This window comes from Silurus meridionalis, chromosome 9 (genome assembly GCF_014805685.1).
Source record: "Silurus meridionalis isolate SWU-2019-XX chromosome 9, ASM1480568v1, whole genome shotgun sequence".
In the NCBI taxonomy this organism is placed as follows: Eukaryota; Metazoa; Chordata; class Actinopteri; order Siluriformes; family Siluridae; genus Silurus; species Silurus meridionalis.
The window spans coordinates 7,651,290-7,673,989 of NC_060892.1; the positions used below are offsets into that span (position 1 = coordinate 7,651,290).

The 22,700-nt window shown below is 40.8% G+C and overlaps 1 protein-coding gene across 4 annotated transcripts in view; it reads right to left on the minus strand.

Annotated features, from left to right (window-relative positions):
- Positions 1 to 1,491: 1,491 nt before the first annotated feature.
- The window catches only part of LOC124391064 (ephrin type-B receptor 3-like), a 40,613-nt gene continuing 19,404 nt past the window's right edge, over positions 1,492 to 22,700 (minus strand). The window contains exons 2-16 of one of the 4 annotated variants that reach the window (XM_046857379.1): positions 19,993 to 20,057; positions 19,135 to 19,807; positions 16,094 to 16,249; positions 14,694 to 15,029; positions 13,174 to 13,298; positions 12,889 to 13,051; positions 12,620 to 12,728; positions 11,817 to 11,869; positions 11,094 to 11,216; positions 10,184 to 10,431; positions 9,758 to 9,973; positions 9,522 to 9,671; positions 9,201 to 9,394; positions 6,274 to 6,429; positions 1,492 to 3,253 (exon numbers count right to left, since the gene is read on the minus strand). In XM_046857379.1, the coding sequence (XP_046713335.1) occupies positions 3,145 to 3,253; positions 6,274 to 6,429; positions 9,201 to 9,394; positions 9,522 to 9,671; positions 9,758 to 9,973; positions 10,184 to 10,431; positions 11,094 to 11,216; positions 11,817 to 11,869; positions 12,620 to 12,728; positions 12,889 to 13,051; positions 13,174 to 13,298; positions 14,694 to 15,029; positions 16,094 to 16,249; positions 19,135 to 19,807; positions 19,993 to 20,057 (2,876 nt within the window). In that variant the 3' untranslated portion in view covers positions 1,492 to 3,144. Of the gene's footprint in view, positions 3,254 to 6,273; positions 6,430 to 9,200; positions 9,395 to 9,521; positions 9,672 to 9,757; positions 9,974 to 10,183; positions 10,432 to 11,093; positions 11,229 to 11,816; positions 11,870 to 12,619; positions 12,729 to 12,888; positions 13,052 to 13,173; positions 13,299 to 14,693; positions 15,030 to 16,093; positions 16,250 to 19,134; positions 19,808 to 19,992; positions 20,058 to 22,700 lie in introns of all 4 variants that reach the window. The other 3 variants (XM_046857377.1, XM_046857381.1, XM_046857380.1) reach the window with 3 other exon arrangements.

Sequence of the window (22,700 nt, forward strand, 5' to 3'; positions counted from 1 at the left end):
TGTGTGTGTGTGTGTGTGTGTGTGTGTGTAGAGTTAGCATGTCGGACAGTTTGGAAGCTACACTAGTGCTACACTGTCTGATGTCAGCTTCTGTCTCACTGCACAGATGCACAGCCAATTAGCCAACTGCCGGGGGTGAGACAGAACAGGATTACAGCTAAGGACAAGGGGGACGAGGAAGAAGAGAGGGATTGAGGGAGGAGGGAATAAGGGTCTTTAGGGAATAAAAGACGAGAACAAACAGAAAGAGACAACACACAACCCCTCTCTCTTTCTCATTGTTTCCTTTTCTTTCACTTTCATTGTCTCTCTCTCTCTCTTCCTAAAAAGAAACTGCTAAAAAATGAAAATCAGAAACAGAAAGGAAGAATCTCATCACTCCTTATAATCAAAATATAATGTGAATGTAAAAATCTTCTGCCAGGCCATGCCTAAATACAGCTCAGCCAATGAGAGGAGGGCAGCACAATACGTGTGCGTGAGAATGGAACCAAAACCGCAAAATCAAACACAAAATTACACAGACACTGTCATCATCTTCATCATCATCATCATTGTGGACATGTCCCAAATCACAGACACCATTATCATCATCACCACCACTGTGAGCATGTCCCAAATCACAGACACCACCACCATCATCATCATCATCATCATCATCATCATCATCATTGTGGACATGTCCCAAATTACACAGAGATCATCATCATCATCCTAATCATCACCACCACTCTGGGCATGTCCCAAATCACAGACACCGCCATCATTATCATCATCACTGTGGACATGTCCCAAATCACACAGAGACCAAGAAATTCGTGCAGATTTAGCTTCTTCTCAATCTCTCTGTCTTTTCATCTGTCTATCTCTCTCTCTCTCTCTCTCTCTCTCTCTCACTCTCACACACACACACACACACACACACACACACACACACACCTAATCTTCTGAGGCTTCACCAAGCACAGAAAGGAAACAGCGCATGAACACACACACCACACACAGAAAAATCCTTTTAATTGGATGTGTGTGTGAGAGAGAGAGAGGGAGGGAGAGAGAGAGAGAGAGAGAGAGAGAGAGAGAGAGAGAGAGAGAAAGAATCAAAGAGATAGAGGCAGAAAGAAGGAAAGAAGAAAGATGTAAAAAAATACAGTATGAGAGACAGACAGAGAAAGAAAAAAGTCAGAGGAGCAATAAAACTACAGTAAGCAAAACACGCAAAGAGAAAGAAACAGAGTAAGAGATAAAAGAGAGAGAAAGCGAGAGAGAGAGATGTATACTACAGACTTTTTTTTTTAACTGACCTCACTCATGTGTGAGTGTGTGTGTGTGTGTTTGTGTGTGTGTGATTTTGGACTGAAAATGTATAAATAAATTGACTATTTAAATAGAAATAAAGTCATATATTTAAATAAAGTAATTATTCAGTTCTTTGGAAATTGTCATAACATTTCTTTCTTGTTTCATCACCAAAACCAAAGCACACAATTCTTTAATTTCAGGTTCTTTCTTTTATCTTAATGTTTTTTTCTGTTACAAAACATGAACAGGCTGTTTAGAACAACAACATTACAGGGTTGGATTTCTAAATGAGTATAAGATCATTATGAGGGTCCGAGTTCTCCTTTTTTTATGTGGGTGATCCATCCTTCGTCTGCGAGCGATGATTTCGGAAAAAAACAACTAAAGGAAATAAATAGCGTGAGGTTCAAAGCTGGTGAAGCGGGTGGAAGTTCCATGAAAGACGCAAGGGAAAACCAAAAGGGGACTTTTACTACCAGTCTCTAGAATGTGTATAATATTAGAATCATCTAATATGCATATCTCATCATATCCATAATGCATATGCACAGATCATATTTAGAACATATATGCATATATTCATATTTATAATAAAAAACAATGCTATTTCTTTTACAAATAAAAAAAGAGAGAAAAAGAAACGTTGTTATTAATCGTCCACGGGTTACAGCTGATTGAAATATAATTGCTTTTCATCACATGCGGGTTTTTATTCGCCAACTGTGGAGCTAAAGCAGTAATGTACAGTATTCATGTGCATATTTAGTTACTAACACACACACACACACACACACACACACACACACACACACACACACTCTCTCTCTCACACACATACACGGGTTACAGACAAGGCCACGCCTCAGAGTATGGTTTTATTGGAACTGCTCACTGATGGCAGCCATTTTGGAAAATAATGTAATAAAAAGTTGAATCTGTGTTTTATTCCTAAACTTAGTTTAGCCTGAAATGCATTCTGGGAAATTATTAGAATTATTATATTGATAGAATAAACAAAAGAGAAAATGCATTAGAACAGAAAGTGAAATTAAAATATGGCATAAAATGGTTTATTTAAAGGTAGGAAAAAAGGGGCCTCTGGGGCATGTGTTGTCTCTCCCGATAAAGCACCTTCAATATGAAGATGAGCACACACACGCACACACACGCACACGCACACATATAATAAAACATGTCATATAGCACTAGATGGATGGAAGTTTTTTTTTTTCCTCGTCCGGTTTTGTCTGTTCAGAGTTCAGAGCGAGTGAAGTTCATTTATGTCTTCTTCTTCTCCATCTTTAGTGTCCATCACACAAAAGAAGTGACACGGCTCGGAAAAAAGGGGACGTGTCCCACCTGACCGTTTCGCAAAAAGCAAAAGAAAAACCTAATTAAAACCACATGCAGACTGGAGTCTTTTTATTCGAAATAAAAACAAACTATAAAAGAATTGTAAAAGTAGAGAACGTGTACGTCTGAAATCACACCCTATTCACTACATAGGGCATTATTTGGGAAGTAGGCCACTCTGCAGTCCTCTTCCTGTTGTTGAGGGCATCATCATGTGCGCTCAAAAATCCCACAATGTACTGTGAAAGGTGAGTGTCCGGAGGGTCCAAAGGCAGGAAGGCAGGTTACCCATAATGCACCGTGGCGTGTCAAGAGAATAGGGAGTAGGGCAGGGTTTCAGACACAGGGACAGTTATGAGGCACCTTGAGCTGAGTTTTTTTTTTTTCCTTTGTTTTTTGTGTTTTTTTGTTTTGATTGGTCAGGCAGCCAGGGGATTCTGTGCTCTCACTGGTAAGCTCTGGATGTAGCCCTGCCCCCTTTTTCCTGTCTCACACCTGCACAGGTAGCGTTTGGTTCATCTGCAGTCTCATGTCCTGAATGCTGCTGAGGATTTTCTTCTGGTGGCCAGCGAGTGTCACACCTATCCTCAACAGATCCCTGCACACACACACACATGCACACGCACAACAATTAGCTTTAACAGGTTTATATTAAAGTGTAAAACATTTCACTAAAACAAACAGACAGAAAATGATGATACATTCGCTGACAAATCAGCAGCTTCAGCTCCACTCTAACTTATTTTAATCACTTTTTTTCTTTGGCTTTCTCCCTTTTTGTTTTTATTTCCTTTATTTTTCCTCTCCTTTTCTTTTTGCTTTAGTTTTTAGCCATTAAATCAACCAATCAATCATAATTTATTTAGTTTCTCTTTAATGCTTTTTATACTTCGTCTATATGTCTCTCTTTCTTTCTTTCTTTCTTTCTTTCTTTCTTTCTTTCTTTCTTTCTTTTGAACTTGTAATGTTATTTATCACAATGAAATACAACCTCAGGGACATTTTTGTTTGAAGGTTGGTGAGTGTGTGAACAATGACAGGTGAAATACAGTTTTAAGGTTAAGCAAACAAAACTCGGTGAGAAAGATGAGTGTGTGTGTGTGTGTGTGTGTGTGTGTGTGTGTGTGTGTGTGTAAGTAAGCATTGCGGGGGTGGTGGGGTGATTGAAGTGGGTATATGAGCCAAGTTCAGACAGTTTTGGTTAATAATTACTCACTTCGTTTAGCTCTGTTGACCAGCTGCTATTTCTCACACACACACACACACACACACACACACACACACACACACACACACACACACACACACACACCCTTTGCACTATGGTACTGAAAAAAGAGAATAGCGTATGTGTAGGTGTGTGTGTGTGTGTGTGTGTGTGTGTGTGTGTGTGTGTGTGTGTGTGTGTGTGTGTGTGTGTGTGTGTGTGTGTGTCTGTGTGTGTGAGTGTGTGTGTGTGTTTGCACTGTAGTACAGAAAAGAGAGTAATGTGTGTGTGTGTGTGTGTGTGTGTGTGTGTGTGTGTGTGTGTGTGTGTGGTAGTGAGTGTGTAGTGTGGTGATGAATTGGTTATTAGATTATCCAAAGGAAAGTAAAAAAACTCCACCTGCTTCCTGTGTAATCTAATCTGTTTGTTCATTCAACACCGCAAACAGGTAAAACCACACACACACACACACACACACACACACACACACACACACACACACACACACACACACACTTAAACTGTCCTTGTCTCTGGTTAGTTTATTTACCTGGCAGAAAGGAAGTAGAAGCTTTATATCTTGTGTTTAATACACACACTTTTGAGAGGGAAATGGCAATACCACAGACTCACTTCAACGTCACTTATGTTTACCTTTAGATTAATACGTTTTAGAACTAATCTTACCCATAGATAAGTGCAATATAAGTGGAACGCACAATAATGCATTCAAATTCACATGAATGACATTAAAACACTTTCAACTTTATCATGACAGGAAGTGAGGGGCTAAAGGAGCGGGGCTTTCAGTCGGTTAATATGGAGTTTAAACCTACACAACTGCCGCTCGTTCCAGATTCAGGTCAATTGGTTTTATTAGAGGAACTAAAAATATTTCACGTTACCTAGACACATGGAGCTGCTACATGAATGTCTGTGGTGTGATATCATGAGTTTAATACATAATTATAAAAATAAATACATGATACTGCTGTCTCAAGCTACACTCCAATCTGTACAGTTATAACAATAATAATAATAATAATGATAATAATATATGGTGGAAATTATTATAAAAATAAATGAAGTATACTGATATCTCAAGATATAATATATAATTATTATTATTATAATATAATTATAATAATGGCACTACTATTGCTACTACTAATGTTTATGATTAGCTAATATTTTATTGTATTTTTATATAAATATTATAGTATTTAATATATTTATTATTATTATTACTATTATTATGATTATCTTCATCATTATTATTTATTATGTGAAAATATATCATCTAAGAAATGTGAAAAATACAAAATAGAAATGCATATATATGTATTAATAAACACAAAATACATTAATACAGTTTATAAATTATAACTTTTATACATAAAAATACAAAAATACATTAATAATTTAGTTTTAGCATTTTAATTATATTATTGAATAATGATGTCAAATTGTCCCTGGCTAGAAATAAATGTGTGTGTGTGTGTGTGTGTGTGTGTGTGTGTGTGTGTGTGTGTGTGTGTGTGTGTGTGTCCTGGCAGCAGTGGAGAAAAGGTTATAAATGGTGATCATTAGTGGAATTAGCAGCAGAGCTCCACCTGTCCAGTTGCCAGATTGATACAAATGAGTCTTTTAAATAAATGCGTTTGTGATTAATGTGTGATTAATGCGCGTTATTATCGGCAGTAATCGTTTGTTGATCTTAAACGACCCCGCTCATTTTCGTCAGCTACCGGCCGTGACCTTTAATTGCTCTTTAGCCGTTTGCGGTGTCTCTGAGGTTAGATGATACGCGTAAGTGCGCAAGCGCGTGTGATTCGGGACACTGTATTTAAACTATAATGGCTGTACAGTAGCAGTGAAATATAAAATCGGCTTTTAGAGGATGTGTAGCGTTTGGGATGGAGCCATAGGGCAGTTAACAGGGTGAGTATGTAAAATCGCTCAGGTCGTCTGTGTGCGGAATCAGATGATAATTATTTCAGTCCTGAATTTCGCTCTCAGCTGTATCTCATTTGTGGGTGTTTAGTGTGTTTTCTCTCTCTGCCTGTTTGTTCATGATGTTTAACTATGTCTTAATGACAAGTCTGTCCTGTTTGTCACGTCTTTGGGCTTGTCCCTTTGGAGCCGAGTGGATTTTTCTTTCCGGTTGTAGTTATTGTTCTACTGTTCCCTCCTTCCCTCTTTATATACACCTGGTTTTACTTCCTGTGAGTGCAATGAATTCCATACTCTGACATCATTGTCTGTCTGTCTGTGACTCTATATTTGTCTGACTCTTTGTCTATATGCCCGTCTGTTACTTACTTCAATTTAATAATCATCTATATTTTAATTTTATTATCATCTATGAAGATGTTTCCCAGTTTTGTTCTATGTGTTTTACGCTCACTTACTCTGATGTCATTTGGGCGACAAGGTCGAAGGAGGCAAAGCCAGCGTTCAGGAAGTTCTCTCTGTAGCGGCTCATTTTGATGGCGTCCAGCCAGTCGCTCACTGTGGTGAAAGTGGAGTAATCAGGAACACTGCGGTCCAGCAGAGGCTGAGATGCTCTACACCATAGGCAGACCGAGAGAGAGACACACACAAACACAGAGTTATCCCCTAATATTCGCTTAATATGTGATCTCATTATCAGGTTTTCTGGTTCTGTTCTTTTTGGCTCCAAGTTCTGTTCTTTTCTTTTCTCCTGTTCCAGGTGTATTCTTTCGTTTGGTTCTGGAATTCTTCCCGGTTGTACTGTGTTCTGGTTCTGATGTTTTGTTCAGTGCAAAATCATTACCGCGTGATGTGAGATATGTGAGACAGGTGAATTCGAGTTTAAACTGCACTCTGCTCCGAGGTTCGTACAGCTTTCGGCGGGCGTGTGTGTGTGGAGCTCGAGGCCTCGGTGGGGTTTTTAATAACGCGTGATGAAGACGAGGGCAGTAAGGTCACGCCAAGAGCAAAGAGCTCCCTGTGTTCTGCCTCTCTGCTCCGCTGAGGCCTGTCTGCTCCTGACGGCATTCAATTAATTAACAATTAAAAACCAAAGAAGGAAAAACGCTACGAGCGGCGACACAGAGGTCCCATTCAGCAGGAGAACACCAGATGGATGGAGGAATGACTTTAATAAGCTCTTGATGTTCCTCAGTTAAAAACTCTGAGGTTATTATCCTGAGATTCACATATTCTCCTGTAACCCTCATTCTAATGTTCTCCTGTAATATTTACTCTAATGTTTCTTCTCCAACCCTCATTCTAATTTTCTCCTGCAACCCTTACTCGAATGTTCTCCTGTCACCCTCACTTGAAATTTCTCCTATACCTTCACATTCTAATGTTCTCCTGTAACCCCACTGGAATGTTCTCCTCCAACCCCCACTCTAATGTTTTTCTCCAACTCTCATTCTAGTGTTCTACTGCACTCTTCATTCAGAGGTCCCATTCACCAGATAGATGAAGGAATAACTTTAATAAACTCTTGATGCTCCTCAGTTGAACCATAATAAGGTATCCTGAGATTTGCATGTTCTCCCGTAACCCTCATTGTACTGTTCTCCTTCAACCCTCCCTCTAATGTTCTCCTGTACTCCTCACTGTCTTGTTCTGTCATCGAATTTTCTCATGTACTTTTCACTCTAATGCTCTCCTGTACCCCTCACACTGGTATTCTTTCTCTCTCTATCTCTCTCTGTCTGTCTTTCCCTCAGCAGGATGTCTCTCTCTGCAGGACCATTTCAATCTGGTTAGCAGCTAATTAAAACCCATTCTCACCATGACACTACCTTTATTTATCTTGGTACTCATTGCTAATCTCCTCATACCATCACCATGACGCTATTTGACGTGACAAGAGCATCAGAGTCGACCAAGATCTATATTTATACTAAACTTCGCTATGCCTGGATTCCATACTTAGCATGAACAAGCAATATTTAGCTGACTAGCAGAGACTAGTTAATAAGTTATGCAAACATTTATGGAGTCAAACAATATATTGTGTTTAATTAAATAAAATTCTCATAAACCATGCAAAACATTTCAACAGATCAAACTGTTATATCTGTAAAAGCACCTGAGTACTGAGCTATTACTTTATTTGCTATAATATTTAACATTATATACAGATAGTAGCTAAATACCTCACTACCACTCTGGCTAGTTCTCTGTTCATGTTTAGCCAACACATGACATCATGTTTGTTTTTAACCTAACTTCCTTTTATATTGCAGCCAAATATAACCAACAGGAAACATTGCCTTCAAAAACAGCTATTTTTTTTTTTTTTTTGCAAAAGCAACCACAGCTAAAGCAGCTAATGCTTAGGTAGCGATTTGCAGCAAATATGCAGCGGAACCTCATATAATGACTAGTACCTATTGATTTCCCTCATCGTGCTATAGGGAAAAGATCGATGCAGTGACATTGAGACACAGTTGCTTTATGAGACCTCATGATTTCACATCACGCTTGTTACAGAGACAAATTATACCCTAACGTTATATGCTAATCGTGTTTAGTTTGAATCGATGGAGCAATGACAGAATCAGGAGGTTATCAAGGTTCAAGTCTAAAAGACTAATCACATGACATGGATGTGACCAGTCAACAAATGTTATAAAAAAAACGCTGTTTTATTCATCTAAAATTTGAATTCAATTGTCTTGAGAATCACTTTGGCAGTATTAACCAATAGGAAAACAACTTGTCAATCTTTTAGGGTACAGCAATTAGTGTTGCAAAAGGGCAGGACATTTTCTGGTAAATTTCCAAAAACTTTCCATGAAACTTAATTTGGGGAATTTTGTAAATATAAGTCCCCAATTTAAATATATTGAACATTTATGGGAATGTATGGGAATTAAATAGAAATTTGTGGAAATGTATAAAAACTGTATCATATACAAAAAGAAATAGTTTGGTCATAAGCTGACATGCATGCAAACTAATACAGATTTAAAAAATGATGTTTGACTGCAAAAGGAAATTTTAAACATAAATGTAAATTGTATTTTACATTATTCTGTGTGGAACTACAGTTACATTTCCTGTTATAGGCTAACATTTAATTTAGTAAATTCTCAGTTTATTCCCATTAATTCCTATATATTTCCATTTATTCCCATTAAAATGTATTCTCCGTAATTTTGCAGCCCTAACACCAATGATCTAAAATGGTACATTCCAACAAATGTGGGGGAAAAAAGCTACCAGCGCTCTGCCTTTTCTTTCACCAGATTCTTCTTTTGCGACTTTCTGTTGTGACATACATAAACAATAGTCTAAACTATGTTATGCTCTTAGCCAATTAGAACACAGGACGGCATGATGCGTTTCTTACCCGCATGGTGTGTTGGCCACCACTTTGAGACTGGCGGCGTTGCGGATTAATTTGTCGAGCGTGTTGACGATCTGGGAGAATTTGGGCCGGAGATTCCTCTCTTTGACCCAGCAGTCCAGCATTAACTGGTGCAGAGCCGTGGGACAGTCCATGGGTGGGGGCAAACGATAATCCTGTTCCACTGCATTAATGACCTGCACCAGGCGACAGTCATTGCATTAACACTGGCGTTACTTTCCTCAGAAACACTGGGATACATGACTGTGCTGGAATACGTGTGTTCTTCCAAATCCAAAAGGAATAAAAGAGAGGCAAACTTACGTCTTGGTTGCTCATGTCCCAATACGGCCGCTCGCCATATGACATCACTTCCCACATGACGATCCCGTAGCTCCACACGTCGCTTGCTGAGGTGAACTTCCTGTATGCGATCGCTTCCGGAGCCGTCCAGCGAATTGGAATTTTCCCTCCCTTTAGATAGATATAATGATAGTTACACAGTGATCAGGGACGGGACATTGTACCTGAGATGTGTGTGTGCGTGTATGTGTGTGTACCAGAGAGCTGGTGTATGTAGGGTCATTGGGGTCATCCTCCAGGAAGCGGGATAGGCCAAAGTCAGACACTTTACACACCAGGTTGCTGTTGACGAGGATGTTTCGGGCAGCAAGGTCGCGATGAACGTAATTCATATCGCACAGGTATTTCATTCCACTCGCAATTCCGCGCAGCATTCCCACCAGCTGGATCACCGTAAACTGACCATCGTTCAGCTGCAGAGAGGAAGGGTGGGGGATGGACAGATCAATAAAGAGTCAAACTGACTTATGATAAAAAGTGTACAGGGGAAGAAAGAGCCAGATACACGGCTATAAAGAAGCTGGGAAATAAGTATATATGCTGAAATAAAAAAATGAGACAAAAGGGGATTGACACACTCAGTGCTGCTACATGCTACATGCAGTGTGTATAGTGTGTGTTACCCGCAGAAATGAGTCAAGCGCTCCGTTTTCCATAAACTCGGTGAGGATCATGACGGGCCGGCTCTTGGTGACCACACCCTCCAGCCGGATGATATTTGGATGGTCGAACTGTCCCATGATGCTTGCCTCGCTCAGGAAGTCCCGTCTCTGGCGGTCTGTGTAGCCCACCTTTAGCGTCTTAATGGCCACGATTATCTCCCTTCGCCCATGGAGCTTCAGACGACCCCTACACACTTCGCCAAACTCCCCTAGAGTGAGAGAGAGAGATGGATAGAGAGAGAGCGAGAGAGAGAGGGAGAGAAACAAGTGGAGGACAGAGATGGGACAGGGAGAGTCATTGGTTAAATATGAGGAACCTAGGAGCAGGAAGTGCAAAAGTAGGGACCAAGAATTGCAAAAAGCAGGGAGCAGGTAGTGCACAAGTGGGGACGTTTTCACAAAAGGAGCAGGAAGTGCACAAGTAGGGAGCGTAAGTGTATAAGAGGGAAGCATGAGAAGAGTAATATAACTGAACTAAAAATAGGAGAGCAAACAGAGGTAAAAGGATGAAGAAATGGGGAAAGTGGTGCACTAGACTTTAAAGGAATTCGGACAGAGCGGAGGGGACAGGAGTCTGGGACGGCTGGATGGTTTATGTGTATGATCTAGAGAGAAAGTGTGAAATTCAGGTGGGTGAAGAAAAGCATGAAGCAAAGTCACTGCAAGCTGAATTGGGACACTCCTGGTCATGAACAGTATCACAGTGACTTAATGGAATTAGGAACAGAGGAATAAAGAGTTTATATAATCAGGGAGGGTCATTAACAGCTGAATTGTTACACTGCGGATATTAGCAGGTGGCTATGCATTAAAGGTTTGGTCAATATGTATGACTTAGCCTCAAATGTGCCGTTAGACGGTTACGACTTACCTGCGCCGATGACTTCCTCGATCTTCACACAGGAAACGTCTATTTCTTTCGCGAACTCGCGCACTGCCTCGTTCGGGTCCTCGTAGGTGAAGGGGTCAATGTACATCTTCGCTCCGGAGGTCACTATAGGGGATTCAACAGGGACAAATAAAAGCATAAACTACATGTCCACCGCTCCCAAAAAGGTTAATAATATTCGAATACTGTATATAATGTGAAATAAATAAAATAATATAAAAGATAATATCAATAATAACATTATACAGTAATCCCCGCTTTACTGTAGTTCAAATTTATCGCGGAATTGCATTTGCCACATAACTAATTTGTTTGGCTGATTTTCCCGGTCTCTCGTGGATAGCACGATAGATCAAAAAACTTATAGGGAGTTTTATGTTGAAATAATGAAAGTTATTACTAAAAATATAATTATTAATTAGAAAATGAAGAAAAATGTTAATACAGTACAGTACTGTATACAATTTTTTTTTTCATATAACATTTTTGGGGTGGTGGTTTTGGAACGTAACCACCGCGATAAACAGGGGATTACTGTATATAATTTTATATATACAAATATTAATACTATATATATATATATATATATATATATATATATATATATATATATATATATATTTTTTTTTTTTTTTTTTCAAAATTATAAATTTTATTATTAAATTATAATAATGCTATTATTATAGGTTATCAATAGATGCTTACTGTATTGCTGTAGTTTCTCAGTGTACTCAGACTCAGAGCCGTTCCTCTGTTTCCTGTGCAGGGAACAGAGAATCTGTGAGTTTGTGTGTGTGTGTGTGTGTGTGTGTGTGTGTGTGTGTGTGTGTGTGTGTGTGAGAGAGTGATATAAAAGATTACAGTGTGATGATGGGGTTCTTTATAAACCATATAAATCCACAGCATTGGATCAAGACACTTCACTGCTGTGAGAAAGGCAATCAGTGATTATTAACCTGTCTGCATTTCTGTCTGCCTGTCTGTCTACTTGTCTGTCTGTCTTATTATTCATTGAACTGGCTGACATTCCACCACATATAATAGACATAAGCTGTAGCGTTTGGGACAGAACCCAGTGGGGAGGTTGGGCTGGGTTTAAGGGGTGTGTGTGTTGAAGTTATATGTTAATGCGATTCCTTTGTTGTCAAACCAGGGCAGGAATACCCACTGATCATTTGCATAGCATTTGCAATTCAAACGATCCCAGGCAAGCGTGCAAAGACTGTCAGATACTACTTAGGCGATGGAATGTTCTGTGCGCCGATCGAGTGAGCGACTTGTTAATTCGAAGAATCAAACAGCTACTCTGGCCTAAAGTCTTTCAAAGTACACTGGATAGTGTACATCTGGGGACTATTGAATGTGTGACAGAGCACAGACTCCTGGAAACATGACAAAGCTGACCGGCCTCCCTTGAGACATTCACACACACATGCACACAAAAGTATTTGGGTATGTCCAAAATCCACACCAGTGAAAAACCAAGGGCCCTTCGAAAGAAGACTTACTTGAGGCAGACGATGGCAATGGCAACCACGGCAATGATGAAGACCAGACCTGCTGTCGCAGAACCCACAATCAGAGGGAGCTGTTCCTGTATAGACTTCTCAGGGTCCGCTAAGATAGAGAGAGACAAGTGAGGAGACAGACAGAGAGACAGAGAGAGAGAACGATTTTGTCTGTGAGTGTGTACCTGTGTGTGTGTGTGTGTGTGTGTGTGTGTGTGTGTATGTGTGTGTGGAGAACATGTGGATGTATCGCTGATGTGGCTGTGTACCTTGGTGGTTGGTGCTGAAGTGGGTTGGGTTGCTATAGCGACCGTATCCAGCCACCGTCCTGGCTCGGACCTGCAAAACATACGCCGTCGCTGCCTTCAGACCCTCAATGCGTGCTGAGCTGCGCTGAGCTGTCATCGTGTGTGAGATCGCTTCTCCTTGGTCCTACACACACACACACACACACACACACACACACACACAAACAAAATCATTATATAAAACTTTTTTCCAAAGTGACGCTTTGTTCCAAATTTGAGCTTTCCTCTTTTTTTTGATTCCCTCACCTTCTCATGATACTTAATTTCATAATCCAAAATGATTCCGTTCGGTTTTTCGGGTGGAAGCCATGAAAGGCTCATGGTGCTTGCTGATGCCCCCATTAGGTGTACCGTGGGAACTGCAGATGGAGCTAAATGTAAAAAAAAAAAAAAGATGAATGAAAAATAAATTCAGTTCAACCATCATGTAAAAACTTGACCACTAAACAAAATTTCAGTCCAATGTGTTAAGTTCAGATGTGAAAAGCTTCAAATAATTTAGAATCATTAAACGATTCCACTAGATTTAACATGACAATGCAGGAATCCATTCTAAACACTGACACATGCCCTTTAAACAGCACGTACACATACACACACACACTCACACGTACACACACACACACACACACACACACACAAACTGTTCACATTCGGGATTAGTCAAACGGCTTAGTGTGTGTGTGTGTGTGTGTGTGTGTGTGTGTGTGTGTGTGTGTGTTTCCTTGGAGAAAATGGGTTTTGAAAATCCCTCATGTGAAGAGACACAAATGACAAACTGGAAAGCTCAGTTCACACCCCTCTCTCTCACACACACACACACACACACACACACACACACACACACACACACACACACACACACACACACAAAGCTCTTTTCTAGTCATTTCTCTGCTGTTCATTTTGCTCTGGGTTTCGCACATGTACTGACTTTCCTTTTTTACTTTGTTTTCCTATCTTTTCCTTTATCCCCTTCTCTATCATATTTCCCCTTTTCAGATCTCCTGAATTTCATTGTCTTTCGTCATTACCCCACTCTTAATCATCATTGCCAATCTCTCTATCTCACTCTGTCACTCTTTCTCTCTTCTCCTGCTCTGTCTAATCCTCAAGATCTTTAATCATGTCTCTCTTCTGTCTTCTCTTTTCTGTCTTTCTTTTTTTGTCTTACCCCCCTCCCCCATTTAAGGACACTGCTCTGTGTGGGGACTCTTCCCTCACCCCAGGATGCTCCTGGGGGGTAAAAGATGACTGCCTCAGATTAGCACTGCTCTGTTTGCTGTTCTTCTTACAGGCTCGGTTTGGCTGTGTGAATATTCAGCAGAGCCCGTATGAGAATAACAATCAAAAATAATCTCAAACACAAACGCAATAAAGTCCCGGCAACAGAAAAAAAAAGAAAAAAAAGAAAGAAAGAAAAAAAAAAAAAAAACGGCCTTCAGAGCGCAAATGCAGTTCCATCCCAAACCACATTAAGCCTCATAAGAACACTTTTATTTCTTATTAACTGCTATTTAGGACACAGTCCAAAATGTTTCCAGGACATTATCTATTTAACAATTAAAGGACAGACAGAGAGAGAGAGAGAGAGAGAGAGAGAGAGAGAGAGAGGGGGAAAAAAAACCAGGGACGGAAAAAAAGCAGCGAGACAAACAGGGAAAGAGATTTCGAGGCTAAAAGAGACAAACAGACAATGAGAATAACTGAAGGACAGATAGAAAGCTAGACAGACAGACAGACACAAACATATCTCTCTGTCTCACCAGCTTGGTTGGTGGTGATGTTGACGGAGGTGTACTGCGGTGGATACGGGCTCTTATTGGACACTCCGTTGACCGCCTGGATCTCGAAGCTGTACTGTGTATGCGCCTGCAGGTTGCTGATTGCCACACGCCGCTCCGTGAGTCCCAGGTGCCGCGGCGACATGTCCACGTTATCATCGCAACGTGTACACGCGCCGAGCTCCGCCAAGCACTTCTTACAGATGATGTTGTAGAGGAGATCGTCACGGCCTCCCATTTCCTTTGGCTCGCTCCACTCCAACACCAGAGACGTCTCGTTCACGTTCGAGATCACGTTCCGAGGAGCAGACGGCACACCTATAAATTATTAATAAATTATTCTTATTATTATTAAGCTGTAGTCAAATGACAGTTATTAACTAAATACAGGTGAATATGAACGTGTATACGTGCGTGCCTGCGTGTCAGTGTGTGACGTTGAACTGTACACACATCCCGCTGTGCGGCTTTCTTTAAATGCAGAGATTAAAGTAAGGCTAATTGTCACCTTTGACCTTCCCTGAACTCCTTTAGTTCAACACACACACACACACACACACACACACACACACACATGCACACTGAGCTACAAACTGAATGTGTGTACTGAATGTCTTGGTTTGTAGAGAGGGGGAATTAATCTCTCCGTCCCTCCTGCACTTGTTTATCAGCTGTGTTTGACTCTCCCACTGAGCAGACAAAAAGAGAGAGAGAGAAAGAGAGATAGAGAGAGAAAGAAAGAAATACAGGCAGACAAAGACTGAGTCAGGTGGACAGACAGACAAAGGAAAGAGACACCAAAAAAGAGACAGATGTATAGAAAAATGGACATACAAAGACATGCAGACATAGAGAGAAACAGACGTATAGAGCGAAAGAAAACAGAGAGAGAATAAAAGAAAGGAGAAAGTTGAGAACAAAGTTTCAAGGCTACACAAATTGTAAAGAGGCGATATGTTCGGTTTGTATTTTACTTTTTTTTTTCTTTCGGCCAAAAACCGGAAGAAAGAGAAACAGATAAATAAACAGAGAGAGAGAGAGAGAGAGAGAGAGAGAGAGAGAAAGACAAAGGAGCATATGTTCAGGGAATACAAAGTGTCAGAATGTGTATGGTGCTGCAGCGGGTTGCACTGATCCTCTATTGTGTTATGAGTTTTATGGCCGCATTCATGCTACTTGAGTGTGTGTGTGTGTGTGTGTGTGTGTGTGTGTGTGTGCAAATAAGCACTTGGCTAATTAAGTTTTAGTACATGAGACTTATAAATCTTTCACAATGAAAATCCACTGCATGGCTTTGTATGCATGTGTGTGTGTGTGTGTGTGTGTGTGTGTGTGTGTGTGTGTGTGTGTGTGTGTGTGTGTGTGTGTGTGTGTATACTCACTGGTACAGGCGGTGTCAGGTGTGTCACTGTCGGCTCTGTAAAATCCGTTTCTGCAGCTGCAGCTGGACGACGCAGAAGAAATTGAGCGACTGTTCAGTGGACACGGGGTACACGAGCTTTCACCCTGCTTCCACTTAAACAAACCAGGACTGCATGCTATACACACACACACACACACACACACACACACACACATAATTAACATACAAAGAAAAGGCATTTGTGTGCAGTTGTATAGGTGTGTGTGTGTGTGTGTGTGTGTGTGTGTGTGTGTGTGTGTGTGTGTGTATACGACAGTTGCATGGCATGTCTCAGCAGAACATTTGTCCACACAAACCTGGCTGTTCGTGATTTTTTTTTTTTGCTTTTAAGCAGCGGCGCTTTTTATTAGTGGCAGTGTTTTACGAGTTTCCTGATAAAGCCGCGTTTCATCTTTAGTGCTCTTTATGTCTACTTCTGAACAAACACCAGCCTGCCCTACAACACAAAGACCGTGTGTATGAACGATAAAACACCTCACAACACTCTTCCTGAACCAGCTAGTGCCCAAAATTAGCATAAAACTCTAGCTATCTTAAAAGCCAGCAGGATTCGTTGTGTGTTTGCATTATTCAAAGCACCCAATACTAATAAAATCTACAAGCCAGGAATATAGAATATATTATTGTGATATTAAACAGTTTGTGGGGAAAAAATACTGTGATGAGGTCAAGCAACTCTCAATAGTGTGCTTCTAGACCAGGCTGCACTAAAGGCTAAGAACATTACTGGTGTCTTGGAAATGGTGTGTAAATTTTGAGCCACATCCCCGTCTGTGATCTCGGACTTTCGGACCCGACGGGAATAACACATTAGCACAAACTCCTAAACCCCATTAGCGCTTTAAGCTAACAGTGTTAGCGCTACTCCTGTTTGTTCATCCATTAATCAGAGGTTCAAGCAGATTCAAGGCTAAAAGTTAACACACTGACTTTCTGCTCACTGACTCCAACTTCCTCCTGCTTTCATTTCTCAAGAGTTACAGCAGAGGGAAAAAGATCGATGGGAAAAATAACTGAAGAGGATAAAAATTAAATGAATGAGGCCTTTTCTTTTTTTTCACATGAAACTAAGCTCAGAGTTTTCCACAAGTTCTTTTTTTATTTATTCTACCTGAGAGAAAGAGAGAGAGGGAAAGAGATAGACAAATGGACAGACAGATAGAAAGACACAGTCAGTGAAACAGACAGACATAACGAGACATAGAGAAAGAAAGAGACAGACAAATGGACAGTCAGAGAAACATACAGAAATAAAGAGACCTAATAATGTAGACAGACAGATAGACAGACAGACAAAAGGACACAGAGTAACAGACATACATACATCGAGACAGAAAGAGAGAGAGAGAGAGAGAGAGAGAGAGAGAGAGAGAGAGAGAGAGAGAGATGGGCAGTCAGAGATACCTTGAAAGAAAGAGAGTGAGTGAAACAGACATGATAAGTGAGAAAAAGTAACACTAATGAATATAACAAGAGAAGCAGACAGACAGACTAAGAGTCCAAGATGGTGCTGCCTGAGTGGCAGCCTGTTGCAGCAGCTCTTGTTTAAATTAGACCCATTTTTACTTATTTTTGTACTTTTTCTGGACTTTCTGCGTGTTTTTCTTTTCAAGTGTATGTGTGGGAATGTGAGCTGCACTATGGACATCAAAGTCACAGCATTTGTTCTGCCTTTTCTCCTCTTTTTTGGAAATTTCCATACTGTGGGACGAATAAAGGGCTATCTTATCTTGATAGAAAGGCAGAAAGTAAAAGACAGTGGGGAAAAAAAACTGAGTAAAGAAGGGAAAAATCCAGTAGATTTCATATTCACTGCAGTTATTGTTGCTCAGTCAAGTGTTAACACAACTAAAGATTAATGTGTTAAATGAGAGAGCAACAGAGAGATAAGGAGAGGAGGAGAGAGGGAGTGAGAAAGTCAGATTTATTCCTCGTTTCCTTTCCAGCTGTTTGATTAGTGCGAGTTTATCAGCTCCAGTCTCCGGCCGATTTCACCTTCAGCTGCTCCGAGGGAATAAATGAGGTTTTAAACAGGGAGCTGCAGAGTCCACACTAATGTCCCCTCACTGCATTAACCCTAATGTAGTGTGCACTACTTAGCATCGTCTTCTCTCAATCTCACGGCTTCATGTAAGAGTCATTGACTTCTTTTTCCTGTCAGCATCAGTGTGATTTGTCCAAAGACCGAAAGTTTCAAAATTGCAACAACCAAAAGTCACTTTCTGCCAACGAACAGGTTGTGTTACCATGGCAACAGTAACAACCTTGCAAAATCATTAAGTGGAAGAAAAGTGCATAATGTACACATGATATAAAACACAAAAATGGTTAGATAGTTTTGTTTCTAGCGTGATCAATAAGCACTGATTAGCATTTCTAGCACTTTCCCTAAATACGTCATTAAGCCATAAATATTTAGTACACAGGTCAGGTTTTGAAGACCAGCCAAGGAAACACTGGTATGGGTATGGTGCCATGAGTCTGCAAAACTTATTTTTGTCAGCAAACAGAGCATTAAAAAACAAACAAAAAACTTCCTATATGTGTAGGCGGGGCCTGAGAACTTTTATAAACACGTAATGATGAAGAACAAACAGGAGGACAGGGTTAAGGTTTTACTGCATCATTTGCAGGCCGTCTCTCGCAATGGCCTTTGGAGTACCCGTGGTTTTCACTTCACTGCACTTACGTTCACCTTTATGTGATTTCCATCTGACCTCTTTTCCTTTTCACCTTCTCTCTCTCTTTCCCCCCTCTCTGCCGTTTACTTATTCATTCCCTCGTTACGCTCAGATTGAGGCTAAATATCTGAGTCTCCGGTGCAGACCAGAAAAACAGGCTTGACACCTCGAGGAGTATTAACGCGTTATGGACCGAAAAAAGATTAAACTGCACCGTTAGAATACGGTCCAGTGTGTAAAGTATGACCCTAAATCGAGGTAGAAGTCCTACATCTGAATGAAACGCAAGGAAATTACAAGAGTTAAGCTGTTCACATACCTTGACACTGCGTGTCTTTAGTGGCGGGTTCAAATCCAGCCATGCAGGTGCAGGAACCGACAGGAACCATCCATTCCCCATCACCATTACAGTACAGCCTTAGGGGGACAGATAGCTCCACAGCATTGGGGACACATGTCCCTGGGGCAATTACTAGAGACGTCGCCTCGGCTCCCGTTGCCGTCTCGGGGAACACCGCAAAGTGTGCAATGGTGGTGGAACACTTTTTATAAAACACCCTTACAGAGATGAGCGACATGCAAGCTCCCAGATCCTGAAACGCCAAATAGAATCCACTCTTGGACAAAGGCCCAAAGCTGCGGATCTTGGTGTTGACGCGTCCCGACTCCAGTTCGGAGAAGCTCTCATCCGGAGCAATGGTGTCCACTTTGATGTACGGGTTCTCCATCCAGAAGGGGCTGGTGGAGGTGGCCGAGTCGGAGTCGGACTCATAGTAGAATAGGTTAAATGTTTCTTTGCAGGAACCAGGAATGTTGGGGATGCTGTTACAGTCCCGCACGGTGAACTTCATCTCTACATAGACGCGCAGCACGTCCTTCCGTGGAATAAAGTCGCTGCGCAGCCAGTTGTTCTGGTTCAGCTCGCGAACGTTGCACACCTGGTACGTCCTGATTGGGTTCATGGCGTCATCGTAGCCGCTCACTTCCTCCCACTGAGACATAGAAAGGCAGAGAGACACAGAGTGCGTGAGACAGCATTAATACTGTAAAAACATTCTCATGCTGAAAATGGTGACAGGCAGCACTGCCTTATGTGTAATCCCGTACACACACACACACACACACACACACACACACACACACACACACACACAAAGATACACAGCTAGACACTTACCCCTGTCTCAGGATGTGAGGTCCATGCCAGCTCTGTTGTGGCCCATTTGGTGTCCATTAATGTTTCTGTAAGCAAACAACAAACACACTAATTAATTAACTGTTGGCTTAGTAGTGGCTTAGCGGTGGCTCAGCAGTTCAGGTTATGGGTAACTGATCTGAAGGTTAGGGTTCAAGCCCCAGGGTAAGCACACTGCCGTGTCTGAGCACAGCATCAACATAGAACATAAACTTGCTCCAGGGCTGTTGTATCATAGTATCATAGCTGACCCTTTGCTCTAATCTCAACTTCCTGTTATGTTATGTGCAACAACAAAAAGACTTCATCTTCTAGAAACAACACATAAATGAGGATTGTGTGTGTTTTCTGAGTCAGTGAGAAAAAAAAAACAGCACAATGTTCAGGAGAGAGCACAATGTATGTTTGTTCCACATTTTTCTGTATTGTGCACACTTTGCAAGCGGTGCTAAAAAAACAGCAACGCCTTGCTAACTGCATTTAAAACAAGAAGGCAAAACACAGACACGATAGAGCATACAAGCATTATTTCTGCTAGCAAAGGTCTAGCTGATCTATCTGTTTGTATGCTAATAAACACAGCTTTCTATATTCAAACCTGTTAATTAAAGCGGTGAAACACCTAGCTAGTTTAAAATTTGGTTACTTAATATTAGCCTAGCTTAAATGGCTAGACATGCTAAGCTTGACAAGGTCACCAAAAGGTAAAAAGTGACATCCTGTTCTACAGAAAGGAGTACAGCTATCTAATAGAAGGTAATAGCTTGTATTCAGTCATATGCTGAATACCATCAAACAGCTTCACAATTCCACTTTACAGAATTCCTGACTCGGATTAGCATTCCAAATCCATGTGTTTGTGTGTGCAATTTAAACAAGCGGATTACGCACTCATTATCAATCTGTTTCAGACATAAAACTGAAGAAAAAAAACCTGCTGACATGCACATACATACCCACAAACTCTCTCCCATACACACACAAACACACACATGCTCCCTAATCTGATAATGACAGAGCAGACCTAATAACAGAGTGAGACAGAGTGTCCAACACACACTCACGCACACATGCACACACATACGCACACACTTACTTTGCTTAAGGTTACAAACCTCTTAAAATATTTCTTTGTTCCAACAACCAACCTTTTAAAGACACAGTGTGTATGTGTGTGTGTGTGTGTGTGTGTGTGTGAGTGTGTGAGAGTATGTGTTTGTATGTAAAAACAGCATTATTAAGACTCAAATAATTTTTATAGACCTAATGACTCTGCTTTAATGGCTGCCTCCGGGGCAGGTGAGATTAGTTCAAGATTTTTATCCAAATGGTTCGAGAGCTTGGTTTTAGTTTCCGTGCCGAGACAACAAACAAACACGCAGAACACTGGAGCCAAATGTCACAAGATAAACAAGCTAAAACTTCCAACCTCCAGGTTTGTAACCTCCAACGATAATACGCCTGGCACCAAAGTTATATCACATCAATCACAATCAATATTAAAACCCAACAAGAAACATGTCAAAACTAATCATCAAACAACATCCATTATACAAACAAAAGTTTGGACACATGACATAAGATTCCACATTTAGTCCCATTTGCTGTTTGAATAACCTCCATTCTTCTGGGAAGATGTTCAACTAGATTTTGGAGTGCACTTGTAAAGATTTGTGGTCATTCAGCCACAAGGGTGTTAGTAAGTCAGGTACTCATGTATATGAGGTGAGGGCCTGGAGTGCAGTCAGTGTTTTAATTCATTCCAAAGGTGATCAGTAGGGTTGAAGTCAGAGCTCTTTAGCAGGCTACTTATGATCTTCACTCCAAACCATGTAAAACATATCCTCATGGAGCTGGCTTTGTGCTCAGGGGTGTTGTCATGCTAGAACAGGTTTGGGTCTCCTAGTTTAAGTGAAAGGATATTTAATGCTTCGACGTCCAAAGACATCCTAAACAGTTGGGTAACTCCAACTTTGTGGTAACAGTTTGGGGAAGAACCACATCTGGCTAAAAAAGTTTCAGTGTAACATGAAAGAAAGAAAAAAGAAAGAAAGATAGATAAATAGATAGATAGATAGATAGATAGATAGATAGATAGATAGATAGATAGATAGACAGACAGACAGACAGACAGACAGACAGACAGGCAGACAGACTCCAACACAACTAACAAAAATCTAAAATAAATGAAAACCATGACTTCCCATCATGCACTTTGATTGACTGGCACCTCAATACTGTAAGGAGCAGGTACACATAATGCAGGTACACATAATGCACTAGAGTTTCTGTGGAAACTTGAATGAGATTTAAAAACTGAAGTTTGTCTCCATTTCCTCACTGAGCTTTATGACAATTAAATTAGTGCTCATCATCTTCACTGACACACACACACACACACACACACACACACACACACACACACACACACACACACACACACACACACACTATATTAAAAGCTGATAATGCCAGCACTCACTGTGGCGTCGCCTATTTTATTCGTTGCTTAATTGATTTTTTTTCCCCGCCGTCTCTTGCCGCTTTGTTGTGACATTGCAAAGAGACAGAGTAACGTGCGCACACACACTCATGCTCACACACACATGCAGGCACATATTTGAGCAGTGTTTGGCCACACTACACAGAGATGTGTCAACAGCAGTGAGAGAAGAAAACACTCCATTAAA